The sequence below is a fragment of the Gigantopelta aegis genome, chromosome 3, assembly GCF_016097555.1.
Source record: "Gigantopelta aegis isolate Gae_Host chromosome 3, Gae_host_genome, whole genome shotgun sequence".
Taxonomy (NCBI): domain Eukaryota; kingdom Metazoa; phylum Mollusca; class Gastropoda; order Neomphalida; family Peltospiridae; genus Gigantopelta; species Gigantopelta aegis.
The window spans coordinates 65,203,601-65,225,019 of record NC_054701.1 but is presented as its reverse complement, the minus strand read 5'-3'; the positions used below and the strand labels follow the sequence as shown (position 1 = coordinate 65,225,019).

General features: G+C 37.3%; 1 protein-coding gene across 1 annotated transcript; it reads left to right on the top strand.

Moving 5' to 3' along the window:
- The first annotated feature begins 757 nt into the window (after positions 1-757).
- LOC121368433 (ras-related protein Rab-35-like) lies at positions 758-18,540 on the top strand. Its single transcript, XM_041493164.1, has 6 exons — positions 758-1,085; positions 9,199-9,246; positions 9,801-9,915; positions 13,019-13,146; positions 16,022-16,146; positions 17,311-18,540. Exons 1-6 carry the CDS (start codon positions 1,034-1,036, stop codon positions 17,443-17,445), a joined length of 603 nt encoding a protein of 200 aa, XP_041349098.1. The 5' UTR covers positions 758-1,033; the 3' UTR covers positions 17,446-18,540.
- Positions 18,541-21,419: the final 2,879 nt, after the last annotated feature.

Below are 21,419 nucleotides of genomic sequence, written 5' to 3'. Positions count from 1 at the left end.
ACTTTATTGTTTGTTTGTTTTGTTATTGGATAATTTTCCGCTGTTTCCATATTTATCTATGACATCTAACGTATTTAAAATTTTTAAATACAGTTAATTAGTCTAAAATATAATAAATAGTTGCCATTAGATTGATTTTTATTGCACCGAAGTAAATCGTTTGACGTCATCATTTACAGTTAGTATGTATTTTATTTGTTTTAAAAATAAGCCTTGGTTGTTTTATAAATACACACTCACGCACGCAAGCACACACACGCACGCAAGCACGCACGCACATACACACACAGACACACAGATACACACACGCACAGACGCACACACACAGAGTAACTTAGTATGTATTTTATTTGTGTTACAAATAAGCCTTGGTTGTTTTATAAATACATATTCACGCACGCACGCACATGCACGCGCACACACAAACACGCACAGACACAGATAATTAGTATGTATTTTATTTGTTTTAAAAATAAGCCTTGTTTATAAATACACACACGCACGCACGCACGCACACACGCGCACACACACACACACTTTTGACATCAAACATACATTAAACGCATGCCTACACATGCTCAGTCACACACTATAATAATTCAGTGTATAAAATTTAACAGGTGTTGATACGTAGCCTGACATTATCATCGTGATTTTGATGATCTACATTTCGCATCTCCCAGCTACATACATAACATATCCCTGAGAAATGCAAATTTAACCAAGACTACGCGAAATAGCTCGAGGTTATAGGTTGCCAGTTCGGGCGCCGTGGATGAGTAAGTCGTAAAGGTGTTCGGTTCATCTTCCCTGTGTACTTGGAACTAGCTTTCCCTTCATCGTCGCCTAGTCAGCAGTGAAGGCTTGCGCAAAAACTCGTTCTGGATCTATAGGAATAGTACATCCTAGTTTTAAAAAAAAAATAGAGGAAAAAAAAACATCCACACACACACAACATAATGCAGTCGACATGCGTCACATAACGAAATCGAGACGAGGATAGCGACAACAACACGACGTCAGTTATGTTACGATGTCCAAACATTTGGACCATTTATTCAAAGTGATCGTCGTCGGTGACAGCGGTAAGTGCAACCTTTACTGGATGTTGGGGTCGGGTTTCGGGTTCTCGAACCGGTTTTGGAGTCGCATAAGGACAATGTGATGGGTGGTTGTGGGTTTTTTTTATTATCAGTGTTTGAATTCGCATGTTTTGTGTCGACCTAGTTCTGGTGGCAATATCGATTGAAAAACATGACTCATGTTCGTCTTTGTTCGGTAATGCTAGACACGTATTTTTATACATTATGTCATTGTTGCGTAATAAAGAAAAAAAGCACATGACTCTACCTACGTTATGGATTAGATAAAATTTTGCTTTCAGTATATGATTTAATATCGTTATGGTATAGACAAGACAAATTCTCTCTCTCTCTCTCTCTCTCTCTCTCTCTCTCTCTCTCTCTCTCTCTCTCTCTCTCCCTCCCTCCCTCCCTCCCTCCCTCCCTCTCTCCCTCTCTCTCTCTCTCTCTCTCTCTCTCTCTCTCTCTCTCTCTCTCTCTCTCTCTCTCTCTCACACCACACACACAAAATCGCACAGTCATTTATGATGGGTTTATTCAACATTAATTTAGAGTTTTTTTTATTAAGGATTGTTTTTGTGTAATTATTATTTTTCTATATATTTTTGGCAGTTGACTTGAATACGGAAAAGTGTATTTAATTTTTGTATTCAGGACTGTATTTATATAGTAAGATTTAATTGGTATGTAATAAATGTTTATTCAACGATAATTTGGATTTTTTAAAAGGTATCTTTTTACGTATTTTGTTTTTCATATGCTATTTTTGTCAACATAATAAGGGGGCGTACCTTTTTTTTCAGTGGGGTGTAAAGACACTTTTAGGAGGGGGTTGCCAAAAAAAGAAGAGTATGTTTTGTATGCTCATGCAAATGTTCACAATAATATTGTGAGCGGTGCCTTAAAGAGATTGTGAATAGTTAGATGTCGATATCAACGGAGATCACCCATTATCTTAATACAACATTCAAGTCTCGTCGCCATTTTTAATCATTTGTACAACTCAAAACATAAAATATTTATCCTCCTGCCACTCTCCCGAGTGTCGATATGGCGATCAACGCATTTACACATAACATAGTCAAGAATGGTGCGTCGTGAGAAGAAAACAAACCTGGCAGATCGAAATTTTAAATGTTTAAGTTTTAAAAATATACTAGAGATGGAGATTTTAAATGTGGAAATCAGACAACCTTTATTAACATCCTGTGTTTAAAAAAACTCCGGAGTTTTCTGCCAGTGTTAAGATTTTAACAAGCAGACCCTTTTTTAACGATTAGAAATACATATTAAAGACATTTTCATTTAGAATATCAGTGTGTATATGCAATCTGGTTTTGACCATCCTATTAGTCAGTAGTATTATTTTCGTACGAGTGAAATTACTGTATTTGTATGACTGTGTGTGTGTGTGTGTGTGTGTGTGTGTGTCTCTCTCTCTCTCTCTCTCTCTCTCTCTCTCTCTCTCTCTCTCTCTATGTGTGTGTGTCTGTCTGTCTGTCTGTCTGTCTCTCTCTCTCTCACTCTCTCTCTCTCTCTCTCTCTCTCTCTCTCTCTCTCTCTCTCTCTCTCTCTCTCTCTCTCTCTCTCTCTCTCTCTCTCTCTCTCTCTCTCTCTCTCTCTCTCTCTCTCTCTCTCTCTCTCTCTCTCTCTCTCTCTCTCTCTCTCTCTCTCTCTCTGTGTGTGTGTGTGCGTGTGTGTGTGCATGTAAAATCCAGTGTAATAAAAACATACAGAAACATATTTTATACAATGTGAAATTTTAGCCATTAAAAGGGCTCTATTAGGCAAATACATGTCAGAAAGTTTTCTTTAACAACACCACTATACACCGATTTATTAATAATCTACTACTGAATGTGAAACGTTTGATAATTCTTTAGTATTTAAAAAAACTCCCGCTACGTTGTCGCATTAGCACCAAGGGATCTTAATGCTTTTACCTATATTTTTCAACAAACAGAACAGCACCTACCACTGCCGGCCCTTTGATATACCAGTCATTGGGCACTGGTTAGGACAAAAAGCCCAAAACAATTAGAGAATCAGGCCCGTAGCCAGGATTTTGAGAGGTGTGTGTGTGGGGGGGGGGGGGGGTAGGGTTATGGTAAGGCACGAAGTTACTTAGGGGTGGTTCGACCCCCACCCACCCACCCCCCCCACCCACCCCTCATTGGTTACGGGCCTGAGAATGGGTCCACAGAAGGCGTCTGATCCTACGTGCGCTTTATCGCCTGAGCAAGATCCCGAACTATGTTGTACAATGACTCGATCCCCGTCGGTGGGCCCATTGAGCTATTTCTCAATTCTCATTCCAGACAGAGCACCGAGATTTGTATATCAAAGGCCCGTGGTATGTGCTATTATGTCTGTCACGCCTGTCCTCTACACTGCGACCGATTTGGTTGCATATGCGACCATTTTGTGTTTCATTTGGCGACTGAAACATTTCATACTATCTATATAACACTACAAGTAGTCGCCATCTGGCTCCTAGGTGGAACAGTTAGCGTAGAGACTGCTGTGGGATGACGCATGCAAAAGATCCCTTGTTACTAGGGGACGGGATGTAGCTCAGCGGTACAGGGCTCGCCTGATGCGCGATCGATCTAGGATCGATTCCCGTCAGTGGGCCCATTGGGCTATTTCTCGTTCCAGCCAGTGCTCCACAACTCGTGTAACAAAGGCCGTGGTATGTACTACCCTGTCTGTGCGAAGGTGCATATAAAAGATCCCTTGCTGCTAATCAAAAAGAGTAGCCCATGAAGTGGCGACAGCGGGTTTCCTCTCTCAATATCTTTGTGGTCCTTAACCATATATCCGACGTATAACCGTATATAACCGTAAATAAAATGTGTTGAGTGCGTCGTTAAATAAAACATTTCCTTCCTTCCTTCCTTGTTACTAATGAAAACAATGTAGCGGCTTTCCTCTCTAAGACTATATGTCAGAATGACCAAATGTTTGACATCTAATACCAGCCGCTGATTAATAAATCAATGTACTCTAGTGATGTCGTTAAACAAAAAGAAACATTTTAACTAATATTTCACAATGGCAGCATAGTAAGAACATTGTCTTGAATCATTTTATGTTTGCCGGAATTACGTACGGCTTTAAAATTGCTGGGGAAAGCACAGCAAATGAACGTCAGTGCCACGCCCAGTTTGAAAACAATCCGTTTTAATCGCCACGATGTTCGGTGTGTGCGTGCGTGTGTAGGAGTAAGCCGCAGTGGCTATATTTGCAACAGCGGATGATCAATATTGATTCTTCCTCATTAAAGAAACTAGGCCATTTTTCTAACCGTGTAGGCTTAAACCGGGATTGCGAGGCGATCTAACGAGAACACCGTGTCACCAAGCATTCCGACAGATTTTTAAATGATGGCAGGAACCTTAAAGAAGGAAGGAAGGAAATGTTTTATTTAACGACGCACTCAACACATTTTATTTACGGTTATATGGCGTCGGACATATGGTTTAGGACCACACAGATATTGAGTGAGGAAACCCGCTGTCGCCACTTCATGGGCTACTCTTTTCGATTAGCAGCAAGTGTTTTTTATATGCACTATTCCATAGACAGGATAGCACATACCACGGCCTTTGATGTACCAGTCGTGGTGCACTGGCTGGAGCGAGAAATAGCCCTATGGGCCCACTGACTGGGATCGATCCCAAACCGACCGCGCATAAAGCGAGCGCTTTACCACTGGGCTACGGAACCTTAAAGATGTACAGTCCTTTTAAAAAAAGTGTATGGTTGTTGTGGTTCAGTCTTATAGTTTCGTGCTTAGAATTTTTTTTTTTTTTTTCACCTGCAACTAATTTCACTAAACTGTACGTTTATGATCAGCAGCACTGGCGTAGCCAGGATTTTTTTTTGGGGGGACCACACTTTGTGTGTGTGTGTATGTATGATGGCGGGGGGAGAAGGATAGCTCAGTCGGTTGAGTGCGTGCTTAATGTGCTTGCGTGACCGGATCAAACTACCTCGGTGGATTCACTCAACTGATTGGAGTTTTCCCGTTCCAACCAGTGCAGCACAGCTGGTCAAAGGCCGTGGTATGTGCTTTCCTGTCTGTGGGAAGGTGCACATAAAAGATCCCTTGCTGCATTAGGAAAAACATGTAGCGTGTTTCCACTGATGACTACGTGTCAGAATTACAAAATGTTTTACATTCAATAGCTGATGATTAATTAATCAATGTGTTCTAGTGGTGTCGTTAACAAAGCAGACATACAAATAAACATATCGTGATCGTAAAGTGAATGTTTTGTGGAATTTCCACCAGGAGTGTTTGTGGTTGTGCTAATATCTGTAAAGATTGCATACCACCATTCACATTTGCATGCATTTCAATTCAATTTCTTTATCAGAATACATTCTGTAGAAAAAATATTACAACACTGAAACAATCAGATTGCTATTTTAAGACGTCCAGTCACTGGGTAACCACTATAATAATAATAATAGATTTTTATTTTAGATCAGTGATCCACAGAACATATTTAAACATCACATACAAAACTGATTACATAATATACAGTAGCTTGTGCCAGCGATTTACACATACAGATTTGACGTACACAGTTGTACACCGCAGGTGGGCAAGTAGGTGCTTGAGGTTGTTTCGATTCTGCCCTTCAGCGAATATGCTGTTGAGCGAAGTAAAGCGCAAAACGCTTTTTACTCGATGACTGACAAACATCTTGCTGGCACTGTATGATCGTCGTTGTCCGATCATCCATCGGTATGCATTATTATAACATATGTTAAGATCCTTCATGGTTGACTATGTAAAGTTGACCACAAAAAGTTGGAGCTATCCATCCATCTTTGTTATTATAAAGTGGCAGCATACCAACTGCACAGTTGTTATCGTTTAGTAATAAAAATTACAAACAGTTTTCATCCACTGGATTATTTAAATGCTACAAAGCCCAGCTTGCATTCATCAAAGAAATGTTTGAAAAGGGCATTCATAAGCGTACGAGACAGAGGGGCGGGGGGAGGGGGGGGGGGGGGGGTACAACTGCCCCCTAGTGCTGGAGCAAAACCTCAAATTGGGGAAAAAGTGATAAGATATTCCGGCAAAATGTGCTAACCTGAGACCTTGTACCAGGTATTTCCAGAATTCTACCAACACAATTAGTTGTAATCCACGTAAAAATGCGTAGTGATTCGTTTGCAAGCCTGTATAGCTGTTTCGTAGTAATGCTAATAACGAGTATATGTTGTTATCCAGATTCTGGCATTTTCGTTTAATTCGGGCAAAGGCCATCCTGCCCCTACAAAAATGGGAGCCCGTACGCCTATGAGGGCATTTCTGTAATTTAATTCAATTTAATGTTTTAAATGAAGACCTATTTTCTAAACCAGACTATGATAAAGTTCTGCTACACAAAGTAACAACATGTTGAATGGTGGCGTGGTACCATCATGTTTAAGACAGTGACTTCACATGACAGTTTGGTATGTCCAAGGAAAGAGATCAGGCTCCGTATTCATAAACGTACTTAAGTCAATGTATGATACCTAAATACATACTTAAAGTACATAGATAATTATCATACATTGACTTAAGTATGTTTATGAATATGGAGCCAGGGGCCTAATTCACTAAACTCTCGTAACTTTGCGATCTCGCAGTCCAGTGCTAAAATAAATGCAAAGAAGATGCTTTGTTGTCTAACAAAGCCTAAGAGAGCTTTGTGAATTAGGCCACAGGAGGACCAGCTGAACCTAAACTATTTCAAAACAATTTCTTTACAATTTCATTTCACGAATGCCAAACATTTATTTTAGGAGTTAATCCATGTGATATTTTGCCCCTGGTCCCCTCCCTAAAATATTTCCTGGATCTGCCCTTGATGTGTAAATATTTTGATGATATTGGGTTTTTTGTAAGTGTCAGAATTTTTGACAATTTGGAAGGAAGTGTTTTATTTAACGACGCCACTCAACACATTTTATTTACGGTTATATGGCGTCGGACATATGGTTAAGGACCACACAGATATTGAGAGAGGAAACTCGCTGTCGCCACTTCATGGACTACTCTTTTCGATTAGCAGCAAGGGATCTTTAATATGCACCATCCCACAGACAGGATAGTACATACCACGGCCTTTGTTACACCAGTTGTGGATTACTGGCTGGAAAGAGAAACAGCCCAACGGGCCCACCCGCTGGAATCGATTCTAGATCGATCGCGCATCAGGCGAGCGTTGTTCCACTGAGCTACGTCCCGCCCTCTGGACAATTTGGAGTACTTCAACTTATTGTGAACAGGGGGCGGGATGTAGCCCAGTGGTAAAGCTCTCGCTCGATGTGCGGTCGCTCTGGGATCGATCCCCGTCGGTGGGCCCATTGGGCTATTTCTCGTTCCAGCCAGTGCACCACGACTGGTATAAAAAGGCCGTGCTATGTACTGCCCTGTCTGTGGGATGGCGCATATAAAAGATCCCTTGCTGCTAATCCAAAAAGAGTAGCCCATGAAGAGGCGACAGCGGGTTTCCTCTCTCAATATCTGTGTGGTCCTTAACCATATGTCTGACGCCATATAATCGTAAATACAATGTGTTGAGTGCGTCGTTAGATAAAACATTTCTCTCTTTCTTTTTATTGTGAACACAAGCATCTACGTCTCTAAATAAGATTTGAAAACAAAAGAAAATGTTTTAATTTAACGACGCACTCAACACATTTTATTTACGGTTATATGGCGTCAGACATGGTTAAGGACCACACATATTTTGAGAGGAAACCCACTGTCGCCACTGCATGGGCTACTCTTCCGATTAGCAGCAAGGGATCTTTTATTTGCGCTTCCCATAGGCAGGATAGCACAAACTATGGCCTTTGTTGAACCAGTTATGGATCACTGGTCGGTGCAAGTGGTTTATACCTACCCATTGAGCCTTGCGGAGCACTCACTCAGGGTTTGGAGTCGGTATCTGGATTAAAAAACCCCATGCCTCGACTGGGATCCGAACCCAGTACCTACCAGCCTGTAGGCCGATGGCCTGCCACGACGCCACCGAGGCCGGTGATTTGAAAAAAAGCCCTAAACAATCTCATCAATACAGTTCCTGCCAAAGTTATGAATCGGATAATATCTTATTATAAATTTATAAGCTGTACACGCTTACACAGAATTTAGAACAGTCGAGTTCTCTCTCGGCGAAGATTTTTTTTATCGATAAAATGACGAGTTTGAGCATAATTTTGCGTCTGATTAATTTGGTCTTACTTGAAACCTTCAAATTACGAGTCCTTAATATTGTTACTTGTTTTGACGGAGTATTTGCTACCTGTCATAATTGATATCGTGAATTTACACCACAGTGATTAAAACAATACATTTTGACAGCGTGTGTGTATAGACGCGAAATATATATGTATAACCATTTACGTAGATCTATAGATATTATTTATGCATACCCCCTTTCTCCCCCATCACCTTTTATCTTTTCCTGTCGCCCTATAACATGATTCATAGACGGTGTGGTTGGCCCTTTACCAATGTTAGTACCCAGGGCCGGATCTAGGAAATGTTTTTACGGGGTTGGGGTCTGAGGATCTGAAGGCACATGGACCAATTTATAAGAAGGACACGCCTTCAAGAAACAATTCAAAAAGAGACACTTGAATATATTTAGAGGGACAGGTTCCCTGCCCGACTTCCCCGCCAACCCTTGGGCCTGCCTCTTGTGCCAACCCCAATATAAAATCCTGGCTGCGCCACTGTATTTATGCAATGTGATGATATATGCCTGTTGTTCACATAACTCTTACGAAACGTTATGTCACAGACACGTGTGGATTTGTTGCAACACGTTTGATACACGATAATTTATTTCCAATGTTTGCAATATTATATTTATGAAAATATTTAATTCTGGTATCTCTAATTACTACAGTAATCTAATTTTCTGTTGAACATGTATATACATGTATATATATTTATTGGTAACAATAATATCATGAATCTATGTATGGCAGTATGGCGGTTGCCTTCCGCTTCGGAACATCTGCCTTTCGGGCCGCCTCGTTGTATAGGTAGATACCTTATATCGATTTATTGCAGTGTTTGTTTTGTGTTCAACAGGTGTGCCGAAAACCAAACTTGTACACCTGGCCGATAGTACTACAACTGGTAAGATTTTTAGTTATGTTGTGTGTGTGTGTGTGTGTGTGTGGGGGGGGGGGGGGGGGAAGAGACAAAATTGTAAAATATGATTTGTTTTTGTTCTAAATATAATACTTCATACTATATTTACTTTCAAACATGAGTAAACGTAGAACTGCTATAACAAATCGTGATTTCTTTATTGCTATGTTGAGTTAATTTGTCTAGATAAGTATGATTATGTTAATTTATCGTAAAGTATTTTGACACTTATTGCAATAATTAAGATGCTGTAAAAAATAATTTCCCATGCCTTAAAGGAATAATTACTAACAGCTAACCATTTGCCACTATCCTGGGCAGAACGTTGATGTGTCTGTGCGGCAGGACAGCGTGCTTCAACCTTAATGAGATATAAATTCAGGATAAAAATTAAAGATCGCCGTACATATGAGGGTTTTTTTAATGGCATATATAGAGTCTTGGAGTCTTTATCTATTAAAAATACTTTACAAACAGTATTGTTTAATATTTTGTATGTCCTAACAATGATTAATTTTATTATATTTAATAATTTTCAGAGACAACTAAAGTTGGGTGTGACTTCACCATCCGAAATCTTGTGATAGATGGAGAGAAAATCAAACTTCAAATATGGGACACAGCAGAAATGCACCCCTTCAAAATTGTATCAACGTAAGACATTGTTTGTTTATGTTGTGTTAACTGTAGGCCTATTAACTTCAGATGTGAAATATATAGGGAAATTCCACGGTAACGGAATTACAATTCAGAAAATGTTTGACCTTTATTTTAATTTAATGTGGAATAACAATTTAACAGAACAAATGCTCTAAGCTTTAAAACTACACCTTTATACTCTCTTCTTGATATCCAAATCAAACATTGGCATAAGCTTGCATAAAGAAAAAAACTATTGAGCAAAGTGGTCGGTAACGATATTAAGGAAAAAAAACGATAGACGGAGGACTTTTGGCTGTAATTTCAGAAAGGTATTTCTTTGAATTTTAAAGCATGGTTCTATCAGTAGTTGCATTTATAAGTTACGATATGTGTAGGCTTACTGAACGTTATCAGTGATTAGGACAAAAAATTTAAAAATATTTTCACACTTCATTCATTTTTTCATAAAATTATGTTCATGAAAATCGAATTCATGGAAATTGTAAAGAAATTTCATCTTCTGAACTTAGCCCCAAATCGACTATTTCCTTCAATTAGAAAACAATTTAATAATCATTTAAGATTGAAATATATAATGGATTTTCACTAAATTACCATTAGCTGTCTTCTGGGTAATATTGAGGGCGAAAATACACAAACACAGGCACACTATTGTGATTTATGATAGCATGTCACCACAGCTGTATTTATTCTAATGAGCTCTGTCTGGTGTTAGTTAGTTATGATAGCATGTCACCACAGCTGTATTTATTCTAATTAGCTCTGTCTGGTGTTAGTTAGTTATGATAGCATGTCACCACAGCTGTATTTATTCTAATGAGCTCTGGTGTTAGTTTTTATTTAGTAAACTAGTCTGGGAGTGGCAGTCCTCTTTATGGTAGTGCAATAGGGATGAGAACTCTAGCAAAGGATCTCTTCGGGAGTGGCTGTCCTATAGACAGAGAATCATGGAATCAACCACTATTTTGTTAAACCGGCCTCGGTGGCGTCGTTGTTTGGCCATCGGTCTACAGGCTGGTAGGTACTGGGTTCGGATCCCAGTTGAGGCATGGGGATTTGTAATCCAGATACCTACTCCAAAACCTGAGTGAGTGCTCCGCAAGGCTCAATGGGTAGGTGTAAACCACTTGCACCGATCAGTGATCTATAACTGGTTCAACAAAGGCCATGGTTTGTGCTATCCTGCATGTGGGAAGCGCAAATAAAAGATCCCTTGCTGCTGATCGGAAAGAGTAGCCCATGTAGTGGCGACAGCGGGTTTCCTCTCCAAATCTGTGTGGTTCTTAACCATATGTCTGACGCCATATAACCGTAAATAAAATGTGTTGAGTGCGTCGTTAAATAAAACATTTCTTTCTTTCTATTTTGTCAAATGCCATTTCGACTCTGCATTGTGCAGAGATACGACTCTAATAACATATTACAGTTTTGTAATCATTGATTGATGATATGGATTAAAAAAAAATTCAACAGATGAGTAACAAACTGATTTAATCACTGAACTATCTTATGTGAACTTGAAAAACATATCTTTCATTGACAGCATATTTACTTTTTCATTATTTATTAACAACAATTTCACCCTCATCTGATATACTAGTACTAATAGTGTGTCCTGTACTATGGTATTATTTTGGTATTGTCAACTTTCGTTTCTTCTATCACATCAACATTAAATACTTTCTTTCAAATCAGTTTATTATTAAACAGTTAAAAAGATTCCAACTAGTTATACTCCAAAACAATATATATATATATATATATATATATATATATATATATATATATATATATATACTCCAAAACAATATATATATATTAGGAACATGAAAATAATATTTTTGTTCGGAAACAGGGAAGATTTAAGTGCACGTAGATCTTCACGATAGGGCACTTACTGTGTGGTTACGTGTTATGTATTTCCTTTGTGAGTTTCCAGGAAAAGTAAGGTCAAAGTATGTCTGTTGTAGGCAGAAGATGTAACTTAAAAGTCAATACTTCAAAGTAGGTCATGAAACGATATATATTGCTGTTTTTATATGTATCAATAAATTATATAGACATGTGTATATATGTTCAAACAGTCCAATATGGATTCCTGATAAATAAATAAATAAATAAATAATAAAAATAAATAAAGTCGATGGTTAAAAGTAGGTCCAGACACGATATATATTACTGGGTTTTGTTTTATTTATAATTATATATTGTGTTCAAACAGTTCAATATGGATTCCTGATAAAGAAAGAAAGAAAGAAAGAAAGAAAGAAAGAACAAAACAGAAAGAATAACGAAAGGAATAGAGAAATAAATAACAATAATATTGACTAATCTTTATTAGTTGGGATGCTGTATCTAATTAGCGAACGGGGGTATATGTTTAGCTCAGTCACTTAAAGTGTAATAGGTCGTAAGATCGACTCCCCTCAATGGAAAGAAAGAAAGAAATGTTTTATTTAACGACGCACTCAACACATTTCATTTACGGTTATGTGACGTCAGACATATGGTCAAGAACCACACAGATATTGATAGAGGAAACCCGCTGTCGCCACTTCATGGGCTACTCTTTTCGATTAGCAGCAAGGGTTCTTTTATATGCACCATCCCACAGACAGGGTAGTACATACCACGGCCTTTGATATACCAGTCGTGGTGCACTGGCTGGAGCGAGAAATGGCCCAAAGGGCCCACCGACGGCGATCGATCCCAGACCGACCGTGCATCGAGCGAGCGCTTTGCCACGAGGTTACGTCCGCCCCCCCCCCCCCCTCCAATGGACTCTTTGAGATAACTGATCCTCGAAACCCACTCTCTACACACGCGCCTACTAGGGTGTCGTTAAAACGGCAGTAAATGGGCGGAGGGCAGTAATCCCACCCACAAAAACCAAACCCTCATCTACACTCAACACCTCAAAATTTTTTTTTTTTAAATTGCCTTTTTTGTTTAAAAGTGTCATTTTGTTTAGCCGAAAAAGACTTTTCTATTGCTGTGCTCTGATTAATGTTTACTGCCCTCTGCTCCAGTTATATCAGGCCAGATGTTTCCCTGGTTAACACGCGTTCTTTTTCTCTTTTTGTTTTATATCTAGGTACTACAGAGGGACAAGTGGAATCATTATAATGTACGAAGTGTGCGACAAGACGACTTTCACAAACATTCCAAACTGGCTTTATGAAATAAACCAAAATTGTGACAGCTCCGTTATCAAAATACTCGGTAAGTCTACAACGTATACCACTCATCTGTTGTTTTTCCCCTCGATTGTCAAACAGCAAATCTTTAAAATTAAATCAAGACAGAATTGTTCAAAACTGCGTTTACCAATTTAGAAAAATCAGTGGATGAGGGGGAAATAATATTACCTTAAATGTTAACTTCTTCCTATGGAAATAAACGTAAAATATGATTTTCTGTTCGATTTTAAACATTACTTGTTATTATATATATATATATATATATATATATATATATATATATATATATATATATATATATATATATATATATATATATATATATATATATATAAGATAAATAAGATTGAAACATGTAAAAGGATAGTTATTTCTTTAAATTATTTTTTAAATACATATATACTGTAAACTTGTTTTCTTTTATCATTTATATATATATATATATATATATATATATATATATATATATATATATATATATATATATATACATATATACATACATACATACATACATACATACATACATACATACATACATACATACAATATATAGATATTCATACATCAATACATACATACATATATACATATATAAATATATATAAATCATTAAAGTCGCGCACCCTCTGTCCCTATACTAAAAATGCAAGATGTGCTTTAGTTCCAAAGTAGGCAATATTGAGAGATACGTTTTAAAAAAATACAATACATTATTGTCATATTATTACCACCGAAACAAAGTTCTGTGAACAATATAATCATAGAAGTATACTCGATAACAAAAGAGATGATATTATTAATTTAGTTCAGTTTGAATCCCATTTTTTTTTTTTTTTTTTTTTTTTTTGGTGTCTATTTAAATGACCAATGTCTAGTGAACATTTTAGGCCCATTTTGACAGTCTATTTACCAAACCAATTGTATCATGAAAAAATATATAATGAAATATTCACATTTTTTTTTGTTGTTTAGTATATTTTGAATATGCGCGGGGGAAGATTTAGGTGTGTGTGTGGGGGGGGGGGGGGGGGAGAGGTGTATGACATCCTTAACACTAAAGAAAGGAAATGAGTAATTATTTAGCAATATCCCAGTACATGTTGTATGTGTTGTATATTATCGTAATTAAAACAGTGGATTTAAAACGTTACAGAAGAAACTCGTGCACATTCAGAACAAGCTGTTGTAGCGCACGCCTGTCGTGGGCACAAGAGCCGGCCTTGGCCGGCTCCTCCGTCCATGACAGGAAAGGTGGGGGGAGGGGAGAGGAGGGACCGCCTGCACTGGCAGGTGCAAGGGAGCACCAGCAGCTCGATCAAATCGGTAGCAGGCGGGTGGAGGTGGTGGTGGTGCTATGGAATTTGAATGGAGCAGAAAAGGGTGCGCAATTTTGATTGAGGGAATTTGGCGCAATTTTGAACGGTCGGTCGAAAGGTAAATGGCCGAGCTAATATAGGTTTTGATATTAGTGAATCGAGAGTAGCTCGTTAGAAACTCGTTGCTGCTAGTAAATTAATATAACCTATTAGCAGAAATAGCTTTTATACATACACACGTTATCACAACCCCATAGAACATTCCGCGGCCTTGGATAAACCAGTCGTGGAGCACTGGTTGTAAAGGGAACTAACCCAGTAGGTTCATCGAGAGGGAAAGATCCTACCACCATACACACAGGTCTTGGAAGACCGCCTTACTAGTGCCTTATCAATAAATACAGATTTACCGTAAATAGTTGTTTACAAGACGGACGCTTTTATTATTTTATTTTTACAAGCCGGACGCTTCTATTATTTTCCGATGGATTTTTAAACCGAATACTATTGAAACCCGGCTTCAATTATTGGTGACATGATTTTGTAATAAAACATGTATATTGATGTGCATTGATACTTGTATTATTCGGGTTAAATATGTTTTCATATCCATGAATAAAGCAGGATCTAGCTCATTGAATAGAGGATCGAATCATTCTCGATAGATTAATTTTGTGATTGTTTTTTTCCCGTCGATTTCCAGTGCCCCACGATTGGTATATCAAATGACGTGGTATGTACCGTCATCTCTGCGGGGACGTGCATATAAAAGATCCCTTGCTACTAATGGAAAAATTAATAGTGTTTTCCCCGGAAGTCTACGTGTAAGACTAGCTATAAATTCTGCCTACCCAAATCTAAACCTGCTGGACCAAACATAACAGACAAAAACATCTTCCGGTTGACTGGCAAAAACTGGACGGGACGGCAATATTTCGATCCCTAATCTGTGTTACATATTTACATGTAATGTAAATCAGTCTGGTTTTAAAAAAAATAAACGGTCTTTTCATTTACATTCTGCCTGTCTCCTGTTTTGTTTATCATTGGTCTGACAAGCTTGCTCTCATTAGGGTCCTGTATAAATATAAATGAAAACTTGTTTTAATGCTTTTTATTCAGGTACAATTGTTTTTACAATTAAATTCATCCTATGACGATCATATTCTTTTGTACATAATATATTTCCTTCTTCTGGTTATCTGTAACTGTTTAAATGTAACTTAAATATATACAGTTAAGTGTGTGTGTACACACACACACACACACACACAGAGAGAGAGAGAGAGAGAGAGAGAGAGAGAGAGAGAGAGAGAGAGAGAGAGAGAGAGAGAGAGAGAGAGAGAGAGAGAGAGAGAGAGAGAGAGAGAGAGAGAGAGAGAGAGAGAGAGAGAGAGAGAGAGAGAGAGAGAGAGAGAGAGAGAGACAGACAGACAGACAGACAGACAGACAGATACGAGGGCCTCGTAAGTTGTTAAACTTGTGCCCGATTATTTTGTTCTTTGTACAATAAAATATTTTTTTCAATCAATCTTTGGGCAACTTTGAGCCTCCAGAATGTTTGTTTTGTCATCACAGTTGGAGCCGAGGGTCCGTCCGAGGAACAGAGGTTGGTGAGAACCGAGGAAGCAGAATCGTTCGCCGAGGAAATGAATCTGAAGTTTTATGAAACAAGTCTTCAGGAAAAAACAGACGTCGAAGATGTAAGTCTGATATCACTTGATTTCATGTTTTCAAATTCACGTTTATTTTAGGAATATATGTATAAAATGTTTGAATATATGCTAGTATATATTTTTGTTTTCGTCACCTTGATCTCAACTGATTGCTTTAAAATTTATTTATTGTACGAATAAGAATTTTCCACATTTAATGTTTAAATATATGTTTGTATATGTTTTTGCTTTGGCCACCCTGATTTAAACTGATTACTTTCAAATGTGTTTATCGTACGAATAGGAATTTTCTGCATTTAATGTTTGATATATGCTTGTATATTTTGTTTGGCAATCTTGGTCTCAATTGATTACTCTCAAATTTGTTGATAGTACGAATATCCCATATTTAATGTTTAAATATATGTCTGTATATTTTGTTTTGCCACCTTGATCTCAGTTGATTACTTTCAAGTCTATGTTTATCGTACGAATAGGAACTTTCCACATTTAATGTTTAGATATATGTTTGTATATTTTGTTATGCCATTTTAATCGAGTTTTCAGATATGTTCCGTTTAGTGATGACAAGTGGAGATTAATCCGTTTGATAATATTCATAGAAGTTAACACAGCGCCAGTAGGTGTCAGAGAACATTAGTTCGGGGCATCCAGAGAGAGAGAGAGAGAGAGAGAGAGAGAGAGAGAGAGAGAGAGAGAGAGAGAGAGAGAGAGAGAGAGAGAGAGAGAGAGAGAGAGAGAGAGAGAGAAATAATAAAGAAAGACAGCGTGTGCGTGTGCAGTCGCGCATGCGCATGTGTGCTATTTACGACCATATATGTGAACATTATATCAGTTACAGTTGCCCATGACCATACGTGTACGCTTTATATATATATATATATATATACAGTGAAACTCCTCTAAAACGGACACCCTTGGGACCAAGTAAAAAGTCCGGTTTTAAGAGGTATCCGGTTTAGAGAAGTTATCTTCTGCACGAATATTTAAAAAGGGACCGTGAAAAACGTCCGGTCTTGAGGGAATTCCGGTTTACAGAAGGTCCATTAGTTTTTTTCATGGCCATATAATACATTATTCATCAAACGTGTTCACGTTATTCATGACCAGTTATGTTTTTTATTCACATGTAGGCTAACCATACATCCATCACGTTCATGACCACACGTGTAACTATTAAATGTATTACAGCTGTTCATGACTCTGGCCAAAGACATGGTGAGAAAGAGAAAGATACAGATAGAGGAAGCTGAACTACAGTTGCAGGTTGAATTCGACACGGTGCAACTTGGTGCTACAGAGAAACGCAAGAAGAAATGCATTTAATGGTGGTCCGCCATTTGCACGTTTACCGCTTGTTGTTGTCATTACATGTATATTGTCACAGAAATTAAATTATTTATACAAAAAGAGCATATTGGCATTTTATTATTGAAATATATTTTAAATATGCAATTTAATCACAGGCGAAACGTATTTTATATGTTTAACTCCAAATATATCGGTGAATTGTTGGAAAAATAATCATTTTCTTTTGTCTATTCATATCTCTGAGAACAACACGGACTATTTTCTTTTTACTGTCGGCTCAGTATCTCTATAGAATGAACCTGGTGAATATTTGTGATTATACTGTGGTACATGGTATTGTATATGGCTTAGCCATGGGACTATTTTTATGATATTTATACTTTTTTTTAAAGAAAATATATTTGTCTGAATTGTTTGTCATGTGCTGTTGTTCGACATTCGGTAACTAATATTTATGTTTGTAATAGAGTTATGGTCATTGTTTAATCTGTGCGAATCTGTTTTCAACTAGCTGTTACCGTTAGCATAACATGACTAAAGTTTATGTTTGTAATAGTTTTATTCATTGTTTTAGTTTGTGCGGAATCTTTTTTTCCGTTCTGTTAGCATCACCTGATTAATTTCCAGAGTTACAATATATCCACACCTAAAAGCTATAATTTTTAATGATCTCTGATACTGTATCTTATTTTGCTTCTGGTTTTTTTGTGAACTCACCTGACATTAAAAATGTGGCTCGTTATGTTTCCATTTTTAACGTCGGCAACTTGTATGGTAATATATAATTATTATGTTCACATTTTAAATATTTATGAGTATATCACATCATTGTTTTACAATGGATTGTTTTGTACTAAGATTGTATCGTAAATTTTATAATTGTTGAATAAAAAATAATTGAGGACAATTTCTAACATCACAAACTGGTGTGGTATCACGTGCTTACTTTTTAAATATTTATAAGGATATCACGCAACGGTTTTACATTGGATTATGTTTTCTATTAAGATTATATTATCATCTTATAATTGTTGAATAAAATCTGCCATGTCATTTCTGATAATTTTTTGACAGTAAAGTTCTGGACGATCGTGGGTTCAGACAAGGCTGCTCGCTGTTTCTCTCTTTGTTTCTTTCTTTTTTGTAAATCTGAACGACAAAACAGTTACCACAATCAAAATCGTAAGATAGAGACAAAGGTGTTTTGGCAAAGTCTTGGCTGAAACCATGATCACCGCCATGTCCTTTATCTATAAGAGGACTGCCAGGACGATACATATCTAATCCGCCTGCAAGAGGACTGCCACTCAATACCTGTACAAAACAAAGCTCAATTGGACATATACCAGGGAACACTTTGTTCAGTATCGCGCCGCGATTCGCTACGCAAGTTTCGGAGATCACTACACAATTTAAAAACATTGAACAATAGTTGCTAATCAGTTTTCAATTGACTAGAAATATTGTAATAAAGATATTGAAAACAAAATGTTCCCTGTATACATAGACAAATGTGATGACATGCACTCGCGAATCACTGTCAATAGAAAGGTGACATCAGGTGTTAGCAAAAAACCCAGAGTATATCCTACTCGTTGTACGACATCCTATAGAAATGACTTCATTAAAGAAGCTGAAAAGCTTTGTTATACAGTTAGTTTAGTCTATTGGTTCTTAAATCTGTTTACCCACCTCCTTCGTTTACATTGATAGTTTTTATATCTTAATGTTTTATTACCTTTTCACACGCTCTGCAATAATGTAGAATACTCCCGTGGCTTGAAATATTTCCATGCCCTTATTGGTTTAAGAACTAATAATCTAGTCTAACATTAAATATTTGGCATGCACCTCAAGTTTAATTTTATTTTTAACCTGTAAATATTATTATTATTGTATTTAATGACCATTCTGGGTACAAAGTATTGAGGACTAAACTGTTCACGTTTGTTTTTGCATTATTCATTGCTTGCCTTTATCAAACTTTATATTAGACTTTAATCAGGGATGTGCTACATGTTTAGGTATTAAAGTTGAAATGATTTGTATAAAGATGAAAACTCTATACCAAAGTTAAGTTGTATTTTTAATACTTCAGACCAAATGGTTTATGAACATAATTTTACACAAAGAAGCTGAAATAGGATAAAAATGTGAACAATCACATCTCTGTTTCAGGCACGACGGAAGCAAACAAGCAAACAGACATTGGGTATATGTGTGTGTGTGGGGGGGGGGGGGGTCTGATCAGATGGAGGGCGCAAAGCAAAGTTTTTAGGGAGTTCGGGGGTATGCTCCCCCGTAAAATTGTGAAAATTTAATATCGTGAAATGCAATTTCCTGCATTCTACAAGTAAAATTCATCCCTGCGTTAAGATTTACTACCAATAATATTCTTGATTCAGAATTATCCCCATTTCCCCCACCCCCTGCTCCGCCGTGCCTGTGTTTAAACAATTATAACGAGGACGCTAATTGGAAAGACACCTAGCAGCCATTTTGTGAACTTGTGCTGGTATATTATTTGAGTTCAGCTTCTAACAGCTTTTTATCATGTCACGTTAGATATAAGTCGTGGGTATATAATACCATGGCGCAAACACATTATCTTGGCTTACTTGGGAGGCGGTGATACATTTATAAATTTACAAACTTTGACTTATTATAACAAGTGATTAATTTAATTACATATATCTATACATCTTCTCCTCTTGTGATCACAAATAAATCTCGCCACATTTATAATGAATTCAAAGTGGGACTAGCTTTGCTACTTTTCAATATTCTTGGGTTGTTTTTGGGTTTTTTTTTAAAAGAATATTCATGTATATACTAAATACATTCTAAGTAAAAAAATTCTCGTACATCTGTACAAATTCGAACTCTGATATAATGCAACTTTAAAATGGTCACATGCATTCCAGTGTTAAATTGGTCACACATATTCCAGATGGATTTTCTTAAGACTGCAATTAAGATTTTCTTTTGTTAAGAGTTCGACCTTTCGGCATTCAAGCCAACGAACATATTGCTGCGCTCAGTTCACGAATTTTTATATATTATTATTACCTTTAAACATTTCAGCATGCTTTTGTTTTAATTCACCATTCCCTGTCACAAAGGCCAGGGTAAAAACAGGGGGCAAGTGGCCAACAAGACCAGGGCTCATGCTTATAACACTTTTAGAGTCCAGACTCAATCTCAAATGATGTCACACGCATACAGTTTGTATGGCGTTGTCATGACATTAGTGTATCAGACTCTATTAGTCTCCTGGGGCGTAGCCAGAGAAGAAAAAACGCTGAGGCAAACCCAGACCTGTAAAATAAATATCATTCAGTGTCATGGGAAAATAAAATAAATCTAGGGAAATTCCAGACGAGGTAAGCGCCTCATCTGCCTCATGCTGGCTAGGCCACTGGTCTCGAGTCTAGACTCTAAACGTTTTATAAGCACCAGACCAGGAGCTAAAAATAAAAACCAGGAAGAGCCCTCTGAAGATGGACACACAGTCACAATTTTTTTTTAAAGTAAATTACAATCCTTTTATTATGTACTGAAGGGTCGACAAACTGGGCTGTTAATAAGCCTATATATATAAAAATAATTTATACCTGTATATTATACATGTGTGTGTCAGTCAGTAACAACTGAACATAATACCTGTGGTTAGTGGACTAAATAAAAAATATATTCATCATGAATTCCAACTCATTTTGTTAAAAATGGACACGTGGTTTGGTTATGATTTTTTTTTTTAATCAACTTTTTTTTTTTCTGAGAGAGACTGACTAGGAAATAATACAATGGGAACACCTAATATAGGTTATTTTTTACATACATAACTTAATTACTCATGCGGCTCAACTAATTGGTTACACAACCTTTTCAAGAATACTGTGAAGTCAATGATGAAAATATTGTTCTTTGGTGAAACCGACCTGTTTATCAGAATTAGGCTATATGTTATCACCGTAGCTCAAATGTGT

Coding starts and splice junctions, on each gene's coding strand:
- LOC121368433 (XM_041493164.1), top strand. CDS start 1,034: ATGTCCAAACATTTGGACCATTTATTCAAAGTGATCGTCGTCGGTGAC. Junction 9,247..9,800: donor GGCCGATAGTACTACAACTG/GTAAGATTTTTA, acceptor AATAATTTTCAG/AGACAACTAAAGTTGGGTGT. Junction 9,916..13,018: donor CCCTTCAAAATTGTATCAAC/GTAAGACATTGT, acceptor TTTTATATCTAG/GTACTACAGAGGGACAAGTG.